Source organism: Cladophialophora immunda, assembly GCF_000835495.1.
Source record: "Cladophialophora immunda strain CBS 83496 unplaced genomic scaffold supercont1.6, whole genome shotgun sequence".
NCBI lineage: Eukaryota > Fungi > Ascomycota > Eurotiomycetes > Chaetothyriales > Herpotrichiellaceae > Cladophialophora > Cladophialophora immunda.
This window is the reverse complement of record NW_015622546.1, coordinates 1,774,083-1,795,460: the sequence shown is the minus strand read 5'-3', so window position 1 is coordinate 1,795,460 and position 21,378 is coordinate 1,774,083. Positions and strand designations below refer to the sequence as shown.

Here is a 21,378-nt window from a genome sequence, read left to right as displayed (position 1 = left end):
AGAGAGAGAGATCTCCTGGAGAAGGAGGAAATGCGGCGACTGTTGGTTTTCTCTACCGTGGCTATCTATGTAATTATGTGTACAGCGTTTTTCCCTTTCGAGCGCCAATGTCCTCTAAAACCCAAGAGGGGAAAACAGGAAAACTGAGTGAGTGCCTTGTTGGCTTCGTATCGCTCCTCAGCCATGTAGAAAGAAGGGGGTGTACGTGTGTCCTCCGTCCCCGAAAAGGCGCTGGAAATGATCGAGTCGCCCTTCCGGACGGCGACTGCAGGTCTGGAGAAAGTGCCTCTTCGTCTGAGTTTCTTTGGTTTTTGCAGCTTCTCTTGACGGCCGACCACACAAAACCGGATCAAGATTGACCAACTGTCAATCAGATCAGGCCTGATCGTGGTTGGGGAGCTCGTTGATTTCAAGAAGCGCCGCAGGAGTCCGGTATTCTGTCCAAAATACTGTGGTGCAACAGGCTCCCGAGCACCGGGGATTGTGGGCTTGATGCACTCTCGCCGAGTATAGATTTATCCAAGATCTCTTACTGCTGGTCTTAGCCGACCAATCTGAAGCCTGAAGACGGACCGAAGATGCGTGCTGAGTCGAAATGACAGTATCCTAATGACCCGAGGGCAGCTAGAGCTGGCTCAAACGACGAGCTGCCGACGCCAGAGGCCATTCCCAACGTTTCTCAGGCAGGGGCACAATCCATGCTCGAGATTCGACGATTGTCGACCATGGGTCGTAACGAGGCATTACCTCGTAGCACTTCGAGGTACCAACGAGCCCTCACGCAGTCGGCCTCTTCAACGGGTGCGCCTCAGTATTGAAGACCCAATCATCCAAGCTCACCAACGTCGGCTCACTAAACACCAAGTAAAAATACTTCAGCGTCTCGGCGAGCCAAAAGCTTTCCATCCGATCGCTTTTCCCGGGCTCTGCATGCCTCACATCATGGATGGCCGCGTGCGCAATGGGTGTTCTCGTGGCTTTCTGGATGGACTGGAACATTTTCCACGCAATATCTTGGTATCCGGGGTCTCCCGTTATCCGGTACATGATGAACACAGACTCGATGGCTTCCGGGCGGAGGATGTATCTGTTATCGCCATGGTCTGTGAACCCCGGGAAAAGACGACGTTGCTGGACGAGTTTTTTGCCGCGGTCAACCGCGCTCATGCTTGCGGTTCCTTGGGTCGCGGCATGCTTCCGAGACACGCCTTCATACCACTTATCATCCGTCCAGTCACATTTTCCGGGCGGTGGATCATTCGTGCCAATTTGACATGCAATCATGTGGAAGGTTTCGGGCATCAGGCCCGATGGCATGGCATTGTAAGCCCAGACACAGCCGTCGATTAGTCGACGTGCGACGTCCAACTCGTCAGGTCGAGAGAAGATTTTGGCGCCGATGCCGACCATACCGCTGACAAAGCAAGCGAGGTGTTGGGCCTGCGGCTCAATGTTGGCGATGGGGATAGTCTCCAAAGAAGTCAGGGCGGCGTTGCCGCTGAAAAGGATGTTCTCACCCCCTGGCACCAACGGGCGGAAGAAGAGGTGCCTTTTTGCAGTATCAATGGCCTCTTCATACATGTGCTTGTATTTCTGGTCTCGCCCTCCCAACATGATGTACTGCTTCGGCAGATACTCGTAGGTCGAATCGGCCATGCCGCCCATTGTAAAATGGTTATAATCCCACGATATTTCCTTGGCGTTGACAATGGTAGGCCACAGACCAGGGATACGGGTGGTGTTCTGGGCCCATTCCATCTCCTCTGCGATCCGTTGGACAGCATCGAAGTATTTCAAGTCGCCGGTGAGTTGGCTCAACCGGGTGAACTCGACAGTCAAGCTGCCAAGTTCTGCGAGCAGCGTGTTGGTACCGGGCTCGATCTCGCCGCCCAAGGCTGTTTTTTTCCAGTTCCACCGCGTCATAGGCATATGGGTGGGAGTATCGAAGGCCGAGTAGAGAATCTCGCCCAGTTCCCGGGCTCTATCGAGGAGCATCCCATACTTTCCGTCCGTAAGGTCATATGCGGCAAGGAGACCACCGAGGTAGCGGATCGTGGTTTCAAAGACATTCAGCGTGTCGACATCGTTGGTAGTAAAATCGATGCGCTTGACTTGCTCGACGCAGAGATCAAAGTCATCCTTCAAACCCATGAGGAGGAGGGTGTCCATCGTGTCGACGAGAGTGGCCCCCCATCCGCCGAAACTCGAGCGAAATGCACCGCTGACCGGAGCGACTTCATCCTGACCCCAGGCATATTTCTTGTATCCACTCCAGGCATGAACGAATGCTTCTTTGACCGCAGTTCTTCTCGTTTCTCGAGTCGTCTTAGCAGCCGCAGATTCGGGGTGTGCATCGAAGTCAAACTGAATCTTGGGGATCTGCTCGAGAGGGCCTGTGGGGAGTTCTCGATACCCGGCGGGAGGATATCGCTCGGGGCGTTTCGTCCAGTGGAGGGTGGTCTTGTGACCCGATGGGGGGAAGGGGACCGCGGTGGGATCGCTGGGGTAGAGGTAGATGTAATAGACCAGACAGGCCAGGAAGAACGCTGGCAACAGCCAGAGTCGCCGGATCAGTATCATGTTGGCGCGATTGCAGAGCAGTGAGTGATGATCTCCATGTGGTCGGAGATGCAGTCTGACGGGGAGGGAGAGAAATTAAGATCCGCAATTAGAAACATGCCCCCAAATCTGGAGTTTCAGGGGGCCTTGGGTTCCTGGAGTCGAGGAACCGGCCCCCACGAGATTGTAATTAAGGTCCTTCGTTAAGGTGCCGTTAAGATTTTAAGCTTAAACTTCCTCGCTAAAAAGTGCCTGGCCGGCAGATCTTGCGCCCTTCCCCGGAGGTGTTCCGCCTTTTCTCCGTTTCACAAAATGTCCTTCGCTCATGTCCATATATATTTTGTCGACAGCACAAAGCACCCTCTATTCCCAGCATGGCATTGACAGGGGTATTCATCCTCCCCATCGCGCCAGGCCAGACCTCGCCATCGTCGGCCCTCATATCTCACATCTCGCGCTCCTTTCCGGCCGAACCGCTCCCGTCCTTCCACCTTGACCACCGACTCTTCGTCGACACCTCTTCGCTCCTCCCCAACTCCGACATATCGCAGCGTAAGTCGGTCAGTATCCTGACTCTATCACACACGCCTTCTAAGACGTACGTTGCCACAACTACTCCGAAGGACAAATCTCAGGCTACGGACCAGTCGACATCCCCGACATTTACCGTGGTCACCATCCCTTCGAGCTCCGCAGACCCGTTCACGCAACTCATCGGGACAAAGCTCCAACCGCAATGGGCTCATCGACAATCCATGGTCATAGACAACGGCACGGCGCTGTCCTTGGAGAATGGCGAGTGGACCATCCGCGTCGGAGATTTGAAGACTCCGTCTCGACCGAACCAAGCCGGTTCCAATCTTAGAGGCATGGTCGTGGAGGTCTCTTTCATTGAGCCACCAGTCGACACCGCACGCAATCAAGGTCCAGAGGATGCTCCGAAAGACGTCAACGCGAAGGGTGTGAGCAAGGAAGACGAGACCCTGCTACGTGGGTTGCTCGACTCGGTCACCGACGGCAGCGGAGTGCCTTCAATCTACAGCATCGAAACTACTCGGTCCCTGATTCGACGCACCAAGTCTCATGTGAAGGATAAAGACAGCAGCGATGCCTCGCCGGACTGGGACCTGGCCACTTTGTATCTGGACATTCTTCGAGGATCAAGAAGCTAAGAGATACAACGCCCCACCCTTAACAATCAGACGAACCTCCAATTATCCCACCGGCCATTCCGCCACTGTATGGGCGCCGAGGAGCGCCTCCTTGTCCCCGGCACAGCATGGCGACGGGACCAGCCAAACACCTCTTCTACCTGCCCGAAACTCTTCTGAGCACCACGACACTTGGCCGACTACGGGAAGCAAGGCTCACTCTCGGCACGCCAATGCGACAACCCCCGATCCGCTTCTTTGCGCCGACTCAACAGCGCCTGCCACCGATGAGATAACGCGCAGTGACAAGCCTCGAAGACTTGACGACCATCCACGTTGCGGCAAAGCACGCCCTGGCGGCAAAGTGCAACCGCATCTTCTTGCAGTTGAAGAAGTCTGTCGCCAATTGATCCCACCCTCAAAGCACCTGCACATGGGGATTCTCTTATATAGTCCGCACTCCGGATGGAGAATACTTTCAGGCGACGAAAAAGCGCGACCGAGGCCCTCATTCCCAGCTTATGTACTATCACGCCCTACCAAAGAACGAGTCTGAGCAAGTCAACAAACAGCCAGCGTGAGTCGAGGGTGAGTAGCGCGAGGCGCGTGTGCGTTGTCCCACGAAAAGTCAAGGCGGAAAGTGTGAACACACAATAAGAAACATCATCAATTGTTCTAGATAAGGAAAATGGCGCGGCAAATATATAGAACAAGCTCAAAAATAAAATTATGCAGACAGGGGCGTCCCGGGAACGGGGTACAGAGAACAGAGTGGTCGGTGTCCCTTCGTCAGTGAGTATATATTATGGGGTGGGAATGTCCAATAGTGTGTATACATTGACACCGATGGATGGTATTCGACAAGACCAGTCCAGGCTCTGCTAGGCAGGGTTTTCCCATCCGCAATTGTGTAGTAGCGATATCGAGATCGAGCATGGGACGAAAAGTATACATGATGACCGCCGATTCCACGACTTGCCCGCGGCCTTAGCCCGCCCAAACCTCCTCCCAGACACCTATTCCCTTCTGGTTCCGATGTCCCTGCTTCGAATACACTCGAGGTACACAGATTCTGGACCCGGTGCGTGTTAGAATCTAGCTTAGACTAGGCCGATCTCCTTTCCCCCTTTTCCCATCTCGCCTTTCCGCTTGTTATCCTCAGGTATTGGTGGAAGAGGCAATCAGGCCAATCTTCTTGTTGATCCAGACATTGTTATCGGTGGTGTCTTCGGCTGTTCTTCCTCCAGTTCTTGCAATCACAGACTCCGAAACATCAGCCTGGTCGCTCTCGTGGTCGTGCTCCCGTTGCAACGTGTGTTCATACACGATCCGATCGACAATGTATTCCGCCACATCCTCGAAAGTGACCGTGTACCGTGCGGAGTTTGCAATGATCTCCAGCAACGGCCCGATGCCCCAGGGTATCACCCGGAGAGAGGGCCAGACGGTCCACTTTGGAGGTACATCCGCGCTCGCAATGAGGGCTGGAGATGGGTATGGTAGCGGTTCCTGCAGTACTGTACCAAACGTGGCTTCGTCGCTGGCAGTGGCTGAAACAGGAGGTGACTTGGACGGCTGAGAGCGTGGGATCATCTTCGCGGGACAGACAAGCGTCCAGTCCACATGTTCAGACGATCGAAGCATGGATTCCACCGGACGGTGGTGGAGATAGAGTGGTAGACTGTCACGAATTAGAGGAAATCTTCCCAGGGGTGAAACAGATAGCAAAAATCCTCGACGGCTCGAAACAGAGAGCAAGACATAGAACGTACTAATGGTCCAGAGACTGGGCCGTCTCACGAGTCTGCTGAGTAGCACTCGCCCCGTTGGAGTCGGGAAAATCCAAGAGCAACATCCCTCCTATAAACCACCCTCGTGTCCTCTTTTCAGCTGTTCCGGCCCCTGCTGATTTTGCGACTTCCTCGACCGCATCGATGGAAGCCCGTACGATGCGGGCTATCTCGTTGTCGCTGCTAAAGGCCTTGTTATCTCCATCAGGCGCAGAACTAGAACTTCCCCGCGCAAACATAGGGGCATGGCCTGCCGCATTGACGAGGACCCGGATGGACTTCTCCCGCATAACTCGAGCCAATAGATCCGAGTCGGTGGCATTGCCCTCGATAATAGAGAGCTGCCACTCAGGCAAAGATACGGGGGCAGGTCCCAGTGTCTGCCGCCACATACGCTGCCGGGCTGGGAGGATAGAATTCAATTTGTCACGGTTCCTTACGACAACAGTGACACTGGTGGAGGGTCTTTCGAGCAGGGCGATCAAAATGCGAGAGCCCAGGGATCCAGTGGCGCCGAGAAGAAGGACACTGATGGTACTTTTGTGCGTGAAGCTTGCAGCCATCGCGGAGGATGCAGAATTGGATCCGTGATGAAAAGAGTGGCTTTTGCTGCGGAGCTTTGGTTGTTTGCCGGCACGGAAGGTATATATGTGTTCGCGGAAAGTTGAGGCGCAGTCAGGCTATCACAGGTTGGATACCCGGCTTTCGGCAATCTGTGCAAAACGTATGTCTAGTACGCGGACCCGGCGAGTCCCAAAAAAAAATCTGGTTAGATTTATCATTATTCCATTGCCATCGAGGTATGCACAGCGCACTCGGAAGATGAATCTGTTTGTCGTCTCCAGGTTGGTATGCTGCGGAGCCTTGGTCAGCCTCGTGGGTATAGAGGTGGATACTAACTCGCTCCAGATGCAGATATTCAGTATTCGACGTCTGAACGAAAGATACATGGCTACAGCGCTCCCAATTGGACTGGTATAGGGTTGTGTGTGACAGATCTCGTTCTGAAGTGCACAATTCAAGGTCGAGCCGAACCATCTCGTGCTCGTTGTCTTCATTTCCGACACCTCATTGCTGCTATTGACAATCATTCTCAAGCGGATGGTAGTCGTGCCCTTGACTTTCTGGAGGCGACCTTATTCGCATCAGAGGAACGAAAAGTTCATTCGCCAGTGGGGGTGGACAAGGCAATTATCCGCCGGCGGGCAACCACGATAACGAGGACAGCTGCAAGTCGTCAAAGTTAAGGTAGTTCAGGAAGCCGCCCAGAGTCTCCGTGGCAATTGTGCCCTCTTGGTAGGAGCTGACATCCGCCACGCTTGGGTCCACTGATTCGATCCTCTGCTGCGGTTGATTGAGACCCAATACTTCTCTTGCAATAGTCTGAATCTCGTGCAGAGTCCTGCTGGCCAGTGGCCATACACCAGCAAAAGACCGCAGACAGCCTATGCACATCCGAATCTGGTCGCGAGCCACATCCAGTTTCGGCCCGGATAAAAGAAGCTTGCACGCAGACAAGTGTGCGATAATAACCGAGGAGACCATGCAGACCGTGAACGGCGTATGGTATGCGGGCTTGGTAGAAACGGCGAGAAGTCGCACTAAACAATCTATAGACCTGAGACAGCGGGTTGTGTGAATGCCCCGGAACGATTGCTCGAGCGAAGACGAAATTTCGGGAGGAGCGGGTGAACAGCTGGACAGATACTCCAGAGAATCGTAGGAAAGCTCTGACAACGGTCTGTGGAGTCCCACGGAAGCCCTGACACAGCGGAAAAAGTCAGCTGTTCCGCGTCTACTAGATCCAAAAACCGCGGGCGGAGATTGATGTAAGTGCTCTTCTCCCCCAGACAGGCCGTTGGGAACTCACGCATGAATCGCCATATGTGCTTGGAACATGTGTTCGTCCGTCTCGCCTCTAGCAGACACTGGGACCTTCTTAGATTCTGGTAACAGGAGCAACCACCCATCAATGGCGGCATCGACGACCTCGAGGACATTCAACGAGTCGCCCGTCTTGGCCACACCTGTCAAGAATCTGCTGATTGCCGATGCGATCCCGCGGACGGCGCCGATGAGATAAGCAAAAGATGAGAAGACGAGGTCGTCCGAGGCGAATTCGCGGGAATCAAACTCGGCAAGCGTCTTTGGAGCCGGAATGTTCTGGAGAGGCACATGCCCAAGTGTCAGCAAGAGCCGTATAGTACAGTGTTCGCCTTCAGATTAGGAAATGGGAGAAGATTCCAAGGTAGCTCACCCCAGACTCGTACTCTTCCTCGTCACAGGGCAGTTCGGTCGTAATGTCCACCTCGTTGGTCGGGAAGGTCATTGCGTGCCGGATGGCTGCGTAGTGGGCGTCTATGATGTAGATCTGCCACCACGTCCTCCTCCAGCTCTCTTCGATGACGGGGTCACCCTCGCTGTGGTTCACTGCGAAATCGGCCTGGTTCATGGAAAGCTGAAGCGCGATCCGGATTGCCGCGTCCATCGTCTCTTGTGCCCGCTCCAACTCATCGCACCAATGAAGGGAGATAGACTGCAGGAGATAACATTGTGCCATAACGGGGCTTGGTAGGGCCTGCGACGACTCTTCGAGGATGGCATTGGCGGCAGCAGCTTTTAGTTCGTTGGAATTGACTGAGCGAGAGTAGAGTGAGCCGATGAAACGCATGACGGCTAACAATGGGTGAAAGTTCAGCTTGGTGGTTCCCGCCGCCAACAATCTCTCGAGGTGTGGAAGAGGGATAGTCAGGGGATGGAACAGGTGGAAGTGCCTGTAGTAGAGATCGACGAGCGGATCTTTGGCGAGACTGACGAGGGTCGAACCTGAGGTGTCGAGAAGCTGCGCACTCGATGCCCCCATGGGCAGAGAGGTTCTTGTATTTCTCTGTTCACTCTCAGACGAGGCAGAGACCTCTCCTTTCTCCAGCCGATCCTGCACAGTGGTCGACTCCGCCGTGGGAGCAGAAGGAATGGCTGCCATCAGGTTCCGTCGTGCCGCCAAAGCAGCCCGGTTCAGCCCTCCCCGTCGAGATTTGGCATAGAGGCATTCGGTGCCCTCGACGGAACACCGATTGCAGGGTCTTTTGGCATTGCACTTGACATGTGCAGCGCGACAGGCCACACATGCTAACGAAGCCCGTTTCGCAGGGACTTTGCGGGATGGGCCTTGGGTGTGTGCAAGGTCCATCTTCCCAGATATCACGTCTACGAAATCAACATCTCAGTATGAAGTCGACAAAGTGAAGTATCAGCAAAGGAGAAATCGAGTTCGGGAATTTCTTGGTGATCATGCAGATTCCCGGAGTCTGGTGGGTTCCATACCCGAATACCCGGTTATCCATCTCACCCTATACGCTGTGGCATTCTTTTGACGCCTATGGAGGGCCTGGTTTTACCCAGTCCCCAGGATGACATGCAATACTGGAATCACCATACGTGGTGATATCATGTGTCTCTTATAGGAGGGAATCGCCAGAGTGGATGGGTATTTCTATCCCGGGAACGTATACTGTTTCAGATACATTGTTAATGAGTGGCCCGTACGTAGAAAAGGCATATGTTATCATCGGGACAGGCTCATTCTATCGTCCCCAAGTCCTCGTGATTGCTTCTAGCTTCAGTCCGTTCTTGATGAGATGTCTCCCTATTTCTTCAGCAGCCGTAGCAGCGCCTGCTGCTCCCACAATCCAGGCCACGGCGCTATTACATGTCCGATCCACCTCGAGAGGCCATCTTTGTCCACCTGCTGTCATAAATGTCCATGATATGTCCGACATGCTGATGGCTTTGAGTGTAGGCTTGTTCGAACCCCCTACATCTCAATCGCCGTTGACTTCCGAGTCAAAAGCCCTGACCCCCTGAGCTTGGGCGTTCTCTTCGTCCGTATGCCCACGAGCCTTTTCCAAGTAATCTTCAAACTCTTGTGATATATCCATAACCTGCTCAACATGGCTGTACCCCAACGGCTCGTTCCTGTACTTCGCCACTTGGGTCGCCGTCCAGAGACAGTTGCGGATCTGCCGGCCGTTGAAGCGGCGCCGTGACATGACCAAGGCTTTGCGCTTGAGCTCCTCGTAGAGCATCGACACTTTCTTCTCTTTCAGGGTGTCGATGAAGTTACACCAGATCTCGAAGCGGTCCTCGCTATTCAGGGCCGGGTAGTGTATGGCGAGCTGGACACGGGACTTGAAAGCTTCGTCGAATGTGCCGACGCGGTTGGTCGTAAGGATCAAGATGCCGTCGTAGTACTACTCTGGTCAGCGTCCATGTGTGCGAGAAGAGTTGGGGACGTCAGATTACCTCCAAGACACGCAAAAACACCGACACCAAAGCATTGCGGGCAAGGTCTGTGACTTGCCTCTCCTCCAGAAACACGTCAGCCTCGTCAAGAAGCACGACGCATTCCCAGATGCTACCCAAGAGCAGGACTGATTCGAGATACTTTTCCACCAGCTCGGCAGACGTCCCAACATCGCCACAAGTTACTCGGTACAAGGGCTTCTTGGCAACTTCGGCCACCGACTCTGCTGTCAAGGTCTTGCCCGTACCGGGAGACCCATGGAGAAGCATGATCAGGCCGTTTCCCTTGTTCTCCACGAAGTCCACATTCTTCACAGTGGTCAGGTGAATGCTCACGAGGGCTTTGATGGTATCCTTTTTATGCGACTTCAGGACGAGGCGACTGAAGGCTTCCTCGTTCCAAACCACCTCTTCGACGTATTCAACGTAGAGGCTTCTCCATTTCTTGTCGTGGAAGGCGTATCCAACAATTGTGTCGGGCAAAAGAATGGAGAAAGTGTCGTCGGGAGGCTCTTCTACGTCCATTACTACACCCTGCTCTGACATCTCTCTCTCGTTTGCTGGAGGATCTTTAAATTGGGAGGGGTGAATCTGCCGGTATGTATTGTAGTCCACCATATATTTGGGGTTTGTGACTTGTAGCTCAAAGATGGTCGGGATGGGCGCCTTGTAGCTCACGAGCCTTCTGTTTCGACAGCTCCAGAATTTTCGACCCCGTTTTACAAGTCTCTCCCGAAGACCTGTCTTGTCTAGTCGTAGTGGGAAAGTGGAGAGGCTGTTTATCTCCACCTCTTCCGGTTTCGTTGATGGCCATGGGACGGTTATGGTGGAGTTGTGCTTCTTGAAGCTGCCGTCGAAGATCCAAGTCCAACATTCCAGGGTGATTTCGTCCTTTGAGTTCATCTCGACAGTATCTGCAATGTAAGCCCGCGAGTGATCTTCGTGGATATTCACAATGAGCTCGTTAGGAGCGAAGAGCTTGCTGAAAGTTTCCCGCCGGACCTTGCCCCCTGCGAAATCCTGGTCGATTTGGTCGAAACTGCTGCCTTGGATCTTGTCAATGCAGTTGAGAAGTAGAAGAAGCTGTCGATGTTCTGGTTGGGGCAAGCTAGGAGCACATCGGGTGCGTAGTTCGCGGCGGAAATGGTAAAAGTAGTCGTAGGGTGCATAGAGATCTTGCTTAGGGTCCCAAGTGCCCATTGGTGGGTCGCACGTCTTTGTGTATTCCTGCAGCGCATTTGACAATCCCTTCGAAATAAGCATCTCTTCCGTGGTCGGTTTCGCGAGGGGCCCATGGTCTACGAGGGCGCAAGCGTAGGGTCTGACTCTGCTCGAGAGACGGGACTCTAGGCTCGGAGGAACAGCGCCGAAAGATCCTCTAATAGTTTTGTGGTAATCTGGGCAGTCGTAGCCTCTGACTATCAAAATCGGGCTATTTACTTCGGGCTGTTGCCTCTTGGGAAGTTGGTGCTTGCCGCGTAAAGCTGAGGCCCGATGATCATTTGTATAAAGCCGAGGGGGATCGAGGAAGTCTGCAGAATCTAGGTGCTCGCTGTGGTCTTCGCCATCGACGGCGGGGTGATCACAGAAGACACGGTGGATGATGGGGCATTCCCAATCGAAAGGTGAATCATCGTGGGCGCTGTTTTGAGCGGGTCGGCACTGGGAATCACCATCAATCTCATCGCATGGCTTTCGACTCTCGGGCGGCTCATTTGGGTGCGACATGCCTTTTCGACGGCGTAGTAGAGTAGGGCTGCCGTCAAGATAATATCTAGCTCGTTCAATCACGTTCCGAATGATGGCCAAAGAACAAGGTATAGCAATCAGATAAGGCTGACGCCTACTTGGAGGCTGCGATGGAGAATGGTTACACACCGAGTGCTGAGTCTCAAGGTCACCAAAGTTACAAGTGGGCACCAGTGGTAGGAGGAGGTAAAACAGCTATCGTGCAATGCTTGAGAACCCCTGAGCGTGCTGGGCGTAATGTTGATGAGGTGTAGGTGTTCGAGCTGTCTGAGTTGCCACGTGAGCCCCATACATCAACCAGGCGCGCCATGCGATTTGTGGGGAAGATCCCAAATGGACGGTGATTCGCCAGCCTTGCCGCAAGGCCACCGGTATTTATGCTCGCGGCGGCAAACCGACCAGTAGTACGGGGAAGCGTCGAGAGGAAGCGTTCGTTAAGCAGGTTGTTCAATCTCAGCTTCGTAGATTATGACCAGGAAGTATTCTGAATTATTCCAGGGGTAGTCCTTGAGACAGGAACAAGAATGGTAAGACTGCTTTCTCCCATAAATCCATCTACCGTCTATCCCCATTTCCACTTCAATCATGAGCTGGGGACAATCGAGCAACTTGCTTCAGCCCGTCGAATCGCATTTGTCCTTTTGAAAATCTCACGCAGCACCGCAGAGCTGAGAGGTTCTTCGATAACGGTTGTAGCGGAATCCTGAAGTTGTTTAGAATGAGATACTAGAGGAGATGGTCTGACAACAAGAACATACACGACGCCGAAATGGAAGACCCAGATCCAGTAATGCTTTGTAGTGTATGTCCTCTGAGAGGATTTCTGTCCACCCGCGTGAGTACGACAAGATATGTCCGTACCAGTCGTCATAATGCGCCTCCACGACCATATCGGCTGCTTCGTTGAATTCGGTCACACGGGAGTAAGTCTTTGACAATGTGATTATTTGTTCAACATGACTTGGTGAAAGACACTGAAATACTCTCACCCTTTCCTGTATGGCTTCTTGGTTGGTGAGCATCCATTGGAATTTGGTAGAAGGGACTCACATCATTAAGCAACCAGTCCGAGTATCCCAATTGCTCCAAAGCTTCTCCACAAACTAGAGGTTCTGGAAACTCTGTCCACCCTGAAATTTTTGCTCTTGCATATTTAACCCAAACACGTTTATAGATGGGTGCCAAGAACCAGTATTCCTCCCTGAATTCAGAGCCCAAGCTGTTGCAAGGCCAGATCACCTCCGCGGCCCCTTCAAGTCTAGTCGTACCACCCTTATTCACAATCGGCACAAAGCCTGCCAGGGAGCGCAAGGCGGAAAGGAGTTGTCGGATGACTGAACCTGAATCACCCGATCGATCTTCTGAGAGCGTATACGTGAGATGACTGAGTTTGGTGGGAGGAGATTGCCGTAGCGCCTTCAGCGTTGGGATTTCATTGTCGCGGAGGACCGTTGAAAGTCTCTCATTGTCATTCCGAAGGCCAATGTGCAGAGGAAATTCTATCCTTGGGCTGAGAAACCCATTTTCAGGTGTCTGCGGAGTTGCATCAACATCTTCACTGTCAGAATCACTGAGTTGGCTCTCATCCGTCAACTGCTGTTGTCGTCTTATCAAGATACAGCTTGAGTCATCTGGATCGTCCCATATCTCGGTCCGCACCGTCTTCAGTGACTCATCAATGTAGCCACCAACTGCCCTTAAGAACAAATAGCTAGTATGAGGGCGATGGCTAGGCACTTGCATATTTTTCCTGACGCCGGATCGACGTTCCTCACCACCCCTGACCCGAACCCTCCGTACGAGTTCTCTACTGCCTTCATTATCACGATCATCGGGGTCATCCCACTGCCACTCTCGAGGCTTCGTTTCTTGGATACTTTGACAATGAGCATCGCCTTCCTTTGTCTTACCCACTTGCGGTAACTTGTGCTGACGAAGGGCAGTGTCCACAACAGGCTGAGCGACTGCAGCGCTAACTCTAGGATCAAGCGCTTCGAGGCGCTGTGCAGGAGAACCGAGAGAAGAAAGATCTGATTTTTGGGTTGGAAGAGGCGATTGTAAATGGTTGAGCCCCGGGCCAATACTTCGGAGCAGGTGTGAAGGTTCGAATGCTGTCAACGAACGCCTCTCGAGAGGTCGGGCAGCAAGTCCAGAGAGCCCATTGGTCCCTGTCATCGGGATTCTCACATCCATGGTATCTAGGCACGGCGCCAGAAATCACCAGGATGCGCGTTGTGTGTAGAATTCGTCCCGAGGACGGAGGTGGAGAGAGGAAATCACTGTTCAAGAGGGTAGAATGGGACAGCAATTTCTGCCACCTCACTCGCGACAGCGCCTCACTTGTCTCGCAAACTGCTCACTGAGACTTGTGTAATTGTGGCAATTAAAAGTAGTGCCCGAGACAAAATGATTGAGTCCTTGTGAAACGATGGATGATGGAAGAGATGTTGTCGGAGGGCTCGCGGGAAGTTGGTGGGCGAGCCGGGCAGGCAGTGCCAGGCACCGATTAGCACAGCCTCATTGCGATGCTGGTGCGAATGGCAAAAGGTCGGTATCGATGGCTTCACCAAAGCTGCCACTAGCCTCGGGCTCGATTTGCTCAGGATCCGTTGAGGCCTCTAACAAAGCTATTGGACAAAATGATGCCCTTTAAGCATTTTTGATGGCAGAGTTCAAGCAAAGGTGGAGTCCTACGTCCGATTTACAAACCAACTGATATTAAGAAGCGCACTTATTCAGGTAAATCAAAAAATGACCCTTCAGGAACAATCACCTCCCTTTCAGCGTTTCACAAGGAATCAGCCTGAAGGTTTCAAAATTGCATTATCCGTGTATCAGAAGGAACGGGTCAAGCTCTGTCCATGCCCACAACCAACAACTTGCGGAGCGTCAATCAACCCAGGAGTACCTGCAGTTAGCTTTGGTTACCTAGATCGGATAATGGATCTTGCACGTCCTAGAGCAGCGTTCTGTGCCCGGGCAAGTGGCAAGCGCCTAGCTACAGGCACAGGAGAGCTCATAGTCTCCACGATTTGAGTATAGTCCCGGGACTGACAGGTTGGAACCCTGGAGCTGCTCGAAGTGACTAGCAGAAGCTTCAATACACAACCGTTTTGCGATACACCCTCGAACACCGCTGTCAAGGCTGCGTAAAGTTGCTGTTGCACCTCTGAACTATTTCTTGTCCCCCGACATAAATCTTCAGTGGCGACGAGGACGAAACTTCGCGGTATTTTTGAGAGAACAAGTGTTGCCATGCTAACCCATTCATCCAAGCTGTGCGGGCGCTCGTAGGAGGAGATATCGCCGAGCTGAGCATCTCGTGAAGGAATCGAAGGGTCTTGCCGGAGAGCTTGAAAAATCAAACTGCGGAGGATGTCACTGACAGCTGTAGCTCTTTTGCGATCACCGGGGTTTGAAATACACCAGAATATAGGATATGGTGTTGATTTGAGCAGCGTCGTCACCTCCACAACCATATCCAGAGTACGTTGCAATGCTGGTGGTGCGGTTTTGACGGTAAACATGGAGGACCGAGGAAACCAGGTCCATTCTTTCAAACGCTTGATCATCATCATCGTGGCTCGGTCATTCTGCTGCCAAGAGATTCGCCGTCTTGAGAAAGATTGAGAAACCCGAAGAACATCCTCAGGCAGCGCAGCGGGTCGTAGAGCTTGGATGATTTGGGAAACCTGCAAGCTAGTGAGAACGGGCCTCGAATCACCAGTATCGAACTTGATGGATTTCAAGAGATCGTGACTGTTCAGGGTATGCTGGATCAGCCGTTGCAACCTTTGATCGTGCTGCCGACTTGAAATGGACACCTCTTCCAGCCGTGCTTGCATCTCCAAGAGTCGCTGCTCTATCTGTCGTTGACGGATAGTTTGTTCCTCCAAGGCGAACGACTGGCCACGGATCTCGGCGCGGCCCGCAGTGTTCGCAATCATCTCCACATTCTTGGTACAGAGTCCGATGTCTGCCACGGTTTCTTGGAACGAGAGCTGGGAAGGTCGGAAGACAGCCTTCAAGACGCGCCTGGTGCGGTTCGCATTGTACCACGTAACGGCTCTCTGGAGGAAGAGCAGGATATGGGCGTACAACTGGGCGACGGCTTCTGTCATCTGGGTGGTTGTGTAGAGTGCTAGCTCTACGCGAATGCGCGGGAGAACGTCGCCTATCTGGGCGAGAGCCTTTGCGAGCTCTGCCGCGTGCTGCGAATAGGTCGACACGCCCTGAAATCGGTCAACACAATTTCTTTCATCGGTGCACAGGTGCGTACAGCAAAGACAAATTTGATAGCCCCCCAAGCAAGCCCGGCATGCAGAGGGTCAGCGTTGGCGAGAATGTCCAGCACGGCGCCATAACGGCCCATGTTCGCTGCAAAGGTATCAATCCATCTCTTGGCCCTGGCATGATGTTCCGATCGATCCTCATAGGAATCCCGCGCCTGCTCGACAATTTTTTTGACGTCTTCAAGCGATGTCACTCCGCGAATCCATGCTCTTTCGCTCTGTGTCTCAGCAAGTTCTCTTTCGAAGTACTCGACGGCTCTTGCGTATGCGTCCGCAGCTATTGTGGCAGAACTACAACGCTCTGTGAGCCGCGCGTCCATCAATGTGGCAGAATAGTCCTCACCTTGAACTCCTGCCGGAGTACCACCAGGCAGTTATCTCATCCTGAGGCCGGGCGACGGTGAGCATCTCGCCTCACGATCAGGCTGACGAACTCGATGAATTCCCACTCGTGCGTGAAACATCTCGCAGGCTGGCAACATTCGCAGACCGGCCATTAATTAGGCTGGGTCATGGACAGAGCAGCTCGGCGCAGCCTGAAGGGACACAGCCGCATCCTCAATCTCGAACCACCAACCGCCAGCCGCAGTCTGCTGCATCTCAAGACCAAGCGTCCAATTAGGCGAATCGCGAATTGGCTTGCTGTTGCCGTGCAGGCTTGGCACAAAAGGGTGACCAGAAGGCGTATGACTATTACTAGGTACAGGGTACCCTCGTCGTACTCGGTACCTCCCTCCCTCTCGCCTTCGCCCTCACTCTTCAACCTGAACTTCCTCCACCGCGTGCCGTGCCAGCAACATCCAAGAGTCCCCGCAAATAAAGATTGTTCCAGAAATCGTGATATTACAGCGAACTCTATCTCGCATGGTGTGCACGCCATAATATGCGCGACTGCTGCAAAGTGGAGCCGCCAAGAACGCGCAGAATGAGGCGTTAAGACGCGAACTTCTCAACAACCCCATGTCAAGACATCTGTCGGAAACTCATGATACCACTTTGACTCAACGATGCCACTCTCCCCGGAAGACATTACCAGGAATTACGTGGACGACGGAAGTTCCCTGGAACGGGTGAACCACCGCAAGTCGCGACTGAAAATCGCCATCGTCGAGCCCAACCCCGCGTGGCCGCAACGGTTCCTCGAGACCAAAGCCCGGATCGAGGCTGCGCTGGGCTCGACCGCGGTCGCCGTCCTCCACGCCGGCTCCACCAGCGTGGCAGGTCTGCCGGCAAAGGACGTCATCGACGTCGACCTGGTGGTCGAGGACGTCGAGGACGAGGGCTCGTACGCCGAGCCCCTCGCGCGCGCGGGCTTTCTGTTCCTCTTCCGCGAGCCGGCGTGGCATCGACACCGCTATTTCGTGGACGAAGGGGACCGCCCCGGCGCGTATCCCATCAACCTCCACGTCTTTGGGCCCGACTGCCCCGAGGTCGCGAGGCACCGCATCTTCCGCGAGTGGCTCGCAAAGTCGCCGGAGGACCTGCAGCTCTACGCGGCCGTCAAACGTGAGTGCGCCGCGAGTTCCGAGGCCGCGGGCGAGTCGATGCAGGAGTACACTGTGCGCAAGGACAAGGTAGTCCGCGAGATCTTGGACCGCGCGTTTCGCGATCTTGGCTATATCAAGTAATGCGACGAACGGCAGTTTCCGTCACGATTGCTTTCAATGATATGATAAACAATAACCAACCACACGGAGAGAGCACACAGGTATTCGCGGTTTCGAGGGCGACAGACAAGCAGAGCGAGTTTGAGAGACACCGGTACCTACACCAGACGTCTACGCCTATGTTTCCTTGGTCATGTCGGTCGAGCCGGAGAAACAAGGCCGAATCCGTGTCGCTTGTGGCAGTGGACCCATGAGCACAGGATGGCATCACCCTCGACCGGACCAAGAGTTCAAGGCGCGAGCGCATTTTACTCTTTCTGGCAGCAAGAGACAAAGACTGCGCGTGGGGCCTACCACCCGGGGTCGGGCTATGGTTTACATACTTACCTTCCTAGGTAGATGTAGATAGCAAAAAGGGGTTTCGACTCGAGAGGATTGTAGGGATCTTGTTCATCCTCACATTCATATTGCATATTCACAGTTCATCTTATATCGAAGAGTATATGACTCCATATGTGTAAGGATAAAGTACCCATAATCATGATGATGCAATATGTATATCCAAAAACAGAAACAACATAATAATGCATATGTTGATGTTGGACAGAACAAAATTCAACATGCCCGCTCACCAGATAATGCAGAAGCCACGAAAAACACAATGTGAGAACACCGCCCCAGGTCTAACGGGATGATCCCCTTCTTTTCGCAAAGCATTGAACCACCCAAACATAAATGCCTCATGTCCCGAGACAGTTCACCTTTTTGTGTGTCCCTTGTTTCGACGTAGCCAGAAAACGCCCCTCGCTATGCGCCATAGCTTCTCTCAAGTCGAATGAAAATCCACAATAGCAGTGGCCCGCCCAATCGTTGATGGCTTTTTTCCTTGAAGTGAACCACAGAAGGATCCCGGGATCAGACGTCTTGTTCGTTTCTCCGATGCTGTTGTCTCGCACTCCATTGTCTGAGCGCCGAATATTTCGAGGAGACTTTTGGTAAACGCTGGCCATGATTTCGCTCACCAAGTCTCCGCGATATACTGACCCGAACTCTTCTTCTCATCCCAGAAGCTCTGTGCCTCCTCATGGTTCAACTTGCCCTTAGCCATCGCCACATCTATCAGAGCGTCCTCCACACCTTCCCCCATGCCCTTTGAGCTGCCACAGACAAAGATTCTGCCGTCCACGGCATTGATGATAAACCAGACCAAGTCGGCTTGGGCGCGGACTTCTTCTTGTACGTAACGGCCTTGCCCTCGTCGAGATTGGACAACCTTTTTCACTTTGTCTTCGTGCACACCCCAGTCACCAGAGTAGAGCTCGTCCAGGAGACTGTCTCGCACCCCCTGGAGCACCCAGACTTTATTGGCGCAGTTGGCCGACTTTAGTCGACGGTGGACGAATCCTCGGAATGGGGCGATGCCGACGCCGGCTCCAATAAGAAGCATTGGCCCATCGGTGACAAATTCACGGGCCAAAGGGTTGGCCATGAGGCCTCGGAACATGGGGACTCTCAGGTCCAAGTCGCGAAGGTTTTTCCCCTCCCGCTCTGCCTGGATGACCTGCTTCGCCAGTCTCTCCAAAAATCCCGACCCTACGCCGGTTCGCTTGCCAGTGGCATAGTCGTCCGCCTCGTGGACCGTCACTGCAATTTCAATCAGTCGTCGACATTTTGTGCCGTCTCGCTGGCAAGAGATTGTTGGGTCTTGAGACAAAGAGTAGAATCGAGGCATAAGTTGGTTGAGGACAGACAGGAGATGGTCGAGAGGAGGTCTGGAGGAAGGGAAGGCGCTGAGAAGTTGTGGAAGAGTGATGTAGGGGCCAGTCCGGAGGTCGCAGAACGCTCCCTGACCTTGCGCTGAAGACAAGTACATCAAAATCGTCTTTTCGTTCTCGTCTTCGGCATGCTCGGCGAAGAGTCGGAAGAGCTGTTTGGTGGGAGGATAGCTTTGAATGTCTGAGCACCACGTTAGAAGCTCCCTTCGCGTCGTGACCAGTTCTCGGGCCTCCTCTTCCCCCCAAATCGTGGGCCATCTTCCCGTTGTTGTCTTCAGCAAGATCGGTTTGTCGCGCACAAAACTTGGGACACCGAGAAGATCAAAGATCTGGTCGACCATGTCGGGCGGGTTCGGGGCGCACACGCCGATGGCACCTCCTACAACGAAATCGACATCTCCGCTCTCTTTGGGGTAATCAGTCACGTCGATGTCGAAGTGATACGTCCTCTTCTCCGCACCAGACTTCGTCAACTCGCGGGCGTGAAACAGAGGCGCCGAAAATACCTCGTAGGGAGGGTGCGGAGTGACGAAATTGGGAGGATGCTTCAGAACCTCCGCCTTTTGCTGTCGTTGAGGCTCCGCATAGGTGCGGGCTGGCGAACTCGACAAGGACTCGAATGAAACCGTCTTGGAAGGGATCTCGACGATACCAGACAGGTCGCTGTCCAAACTCAAATGACCCAGGTTGATCTTCAAGCTTTGGTAGGCGAGATTTTGAGGGACTTTGAGGGGAGTTTGGCCTGGGCGAGGTCTTTTTGTCTTCAACTCTTGTAGCATGCAGCAACCTCCACCACAGCAGGCTTTCTGGATCATGGCAGTAGAAGCGCCCCGCTCACCCAAAAATCGCCTCGCATCTTCAGAATCCTGAGAGACTAGTAACGTTGAAGCCCGTCTCTTCTTGCCTTGTGGACTTTGAGGTGGTTGACCGTTCAATTCATCGAAGGGGACATCTGAAAGGTTCTCGGTCGTCGGCGTTGTGGGTTCTGTGTCCACGCTCGAGGCACTGTCGGAGTAGGAGCTGGAGGGAACATTCGAGGTGAGGGAGTGTGAAAGCTGCGAGGCGGAGATTGAGAGTTTTCTCGACGCTATAGGCTCTTCAGGAACAGGATTATCAGGGTGTGAATGAGCCGTCAGAGGCAATGGGTGCCCCGAGGCCATGGTGGTTGACATCTTGGGAAGGATACGAATACTGTGTAGAGAACCTAGACACAGCGACAAGTTAGTATTTTTGAAGGGTTTTGTGGCGTGCAGGAGCATTCAGCTGCTGTATAATAAATCGAGCAGCCATGAAGGGCCATGAAGGAAGGGATTTGACAGCATTATGGCATTGCTGAGTACGGCTGAAAGCGGGTTGTGTGGGCTGGTGGGCTGAGGACTTACGGGCAGATGAGGGGATGATGTAAGGTGCGGAATGAGTCCTCGGAGCGGCGGCGAAGGCCAGGAACAGCCCTCGACTCAGAACGCGTCCACACAGCTTGGCTCGAAGGGTTTGCTGGAAGCAGTAGCGGCGACACGAGAACTCAGCGGTAAAGACTGTTGAACATTCCACGGCCCATCTGTGCAACAGCTTGGTTGAGCAGCGGTTGAATTCGAGAAAGCGAGAGGAGAGTGCAAAGTGGGATGATGGTGAGGAAGAAGCTGAAGGAAAAAAAGGTGGTGGTGGATGGAATCGGAGAATCGATGGGGGGGGAGGGCAGATCTTTTGATGGGAACGAGATGGTGGCTTCTGGCGTCTGGCTTCCGGTTTCTGGGCTTGCTGAGTCCCTGGGGGGGTTGTGGGTATCGGCACCGTTGCAAAGGATGTACGAATCCTTGTCCACCATGAACTCTCTTGGCCTTTTCGGCGTGGAGACGGCTTTCTTTCTTTCGATTGTCCCTCTGGCTTGAAGCATGATTAATGAATGAGACACGGTCACTCCACGACACCACAGCCCAACTCCTATCCCATGCACTCCATACCCCATACCTGGAATCCGTTGGGCCTATGATTGCCACCTACTCCCTTCGCCAGGGGCTTGTCCGATGAGTTGTCATACCACTACTATCGACTTGGTGGGCAAAAGAGAGAAAAGCCGATCTCGACCTCGACCCTGGAGCCCGTGCCCCGCGCCGATTCCCGGCTTGTCGAACCATGGACATTCTTTTTGCACC

The 21,378-nt window shown here is 53.4% G+C and overlaps 8 protein-coding genes across 9 annotated transcripts; 2 read left to right on the top strand and 6 right to left on the bottom strand.

Annotated features, from left to right (window-relative positions):
- Nucleotides 1–3: 3 nt before the first annotated feature.
- PV07_10179 (uncharacterized protein) lies at nt 4–2,640 on the bottom strand. The gene has a single exon (XM_016397493.1). It carries the CDS (start codon nt 2,578–2,580, stop codon nt 778–780), a length of 1,803 nt encoding a protein of 600 aa, XP_016244684.1. The 5' UTR covers nt 2,581–2,640; the 3' UTR covers nt 4–777.
- A 256-nt stretch (nt 2,641–2,896) lies between these two features.
- PV07_10178 (uncharacterized protein) lies at nt 2,897–4,532 on the top strand. Its single transcript, XM_016397492.1, has one exon. It carries the CDS (start codon nt 2,934–2,936, stop codon nt 3,729–3,731), a length of 798 nt encoding a protein of 265 aa, XP_016244683.1. The 5' UTR covers nt 2,897–2,933; the 3' UTR covers nt 3,732–4,532.
- A 2,159-nt stretch (nt 4,533–6,691) lies between these two features.
- On the bottom strand, nt 6,692–8,690 carry PV07_10177 (uncharacterized protein; the record flags this gene model as incomplete). The annotated part of the gene is made up of 3 exons (XM_016397491.1): nt 6,692–7,262; nt 7,371–7,663; nt 7,758–8,690. The coding sequence occupies 3 exons, from the start codon at nt 8,688–8,690 to the stop codon at nt 6,692–6,694; spliced, it is 1,797 nt and encodes a 598-aa protein (XP_016244682.1).
- Nucleotides 8,691–9,122: 432 nt separating this feature from the next.
- Nucleotides 9,123–11,530, bottom strand: PV07_10176 (uncharacterized protein; the record flags this gene model as incomplete). Its single annotated transcript, XM_016397490.1, has 2 exons — nt 9,123–9,750; nt 9,803–11,530. The coding sequence occupies 2 exons, from the start codon at nt 11,528–11,530 to the stop codon at nt 9,322–9,324; spliced, it is 2,157 nt and encodes a 718-aa protein (XP_016244681.1). The 3' UTR covers nt 9,123–9,321.
- A 604-nt stretch (nt 11,531–12,134) lies between these two features.
- PV07_10175 (uncharacterized protein) lies at nt 12,135–13,911 on the bottom strand (the record flags this gene model as incomplete). Its single annotated transcript, XM_016397489.1, has 3 exons — nt 12,602–13,911; nt 12,310–12,480; nt 12,135–12,254 (listed from the first exon to the last, which is right to left on the bottom strand). The coding sequence occupies exons 1-3, from the start codon at nt 13,742–13,744 to the stop codon at nt 12,135–12,137; spliced, it is 1,434 nt and encodes a 477-aa protein (XP_016244680.1). The 5' UTR covers nt 13,745–13,911.
- Nucleotides 13,912–14,263: 352 nt separating this feature from the next.
- On the bottom strand, nt 14,264–16,504 carry PV07_10174 (uncharacterized protein). Its single transcript, XM_016397488.1, has 3 exons — nt 16,187–16,504; nt 15,831–16,134; nt 14,264–15,783 (listed from the first exon to the last, which is right to left on the bottom strand). Exons 1-3 carry the CDS (start codon nt 16,249–16,251, stop codon nt 14,476–14,478), a joined length of 1,677 nt encoding a protein of 558 aa, XP_016244679.1. The 5' UTR covers nt 16,252–16,504; the 3' UTR covers nt 14,264–14,475.
- A 118-nt stretch (nt 16,505–16,622) lies between these two features.
- On the top strand, nt 16,623–17,918 carry PV07_10173 (uncharacterized protein). Its single transcript, XM_016397487.1, has one exon. The coding sequence runs from the start codon at nt 16,851–16,853 to the stop codon at nt 17,469–17,471; it is 621 nt and encodes a 206-aa protein (XP_016244678.1). The 5' UTR covers nt 16,623–16,850; the 3' UTR covers nt 17,472–17,918.
- On the bottom strand, nt 17,867–20,931 carry PV07_10172. Of its 2 annotated transcripts, XM_016397486.1 has the most exons (2): nt 20,608–20,931; nt 17,867–20,429 (listed from the first exon to the last, which is right to left on the bottom strand). In XM_016397486.1, exon 2 carries the CDS (start codon nt 20,395–20,397, stop codon nt 18,469–18,471), a length of 1,929 nt encoding a protein of 642 aa, XP_016244677.1. In that variant the 5' UTR covers nt 20,398–20,429; nt 20,608–20,931; the 3' UTR covers nt 17,867–18,468. The 2 variants fall into 2 exon arrangements, with proteins under 2 accessions (XP_016244677.1, XP_016244676.1); XM_016397485.1 differs by having other exon boundaries at nt 17,867–20,628.
- Between the last annotated feature and the right edge of the window lie 447 nt (nt 20,932–21,378).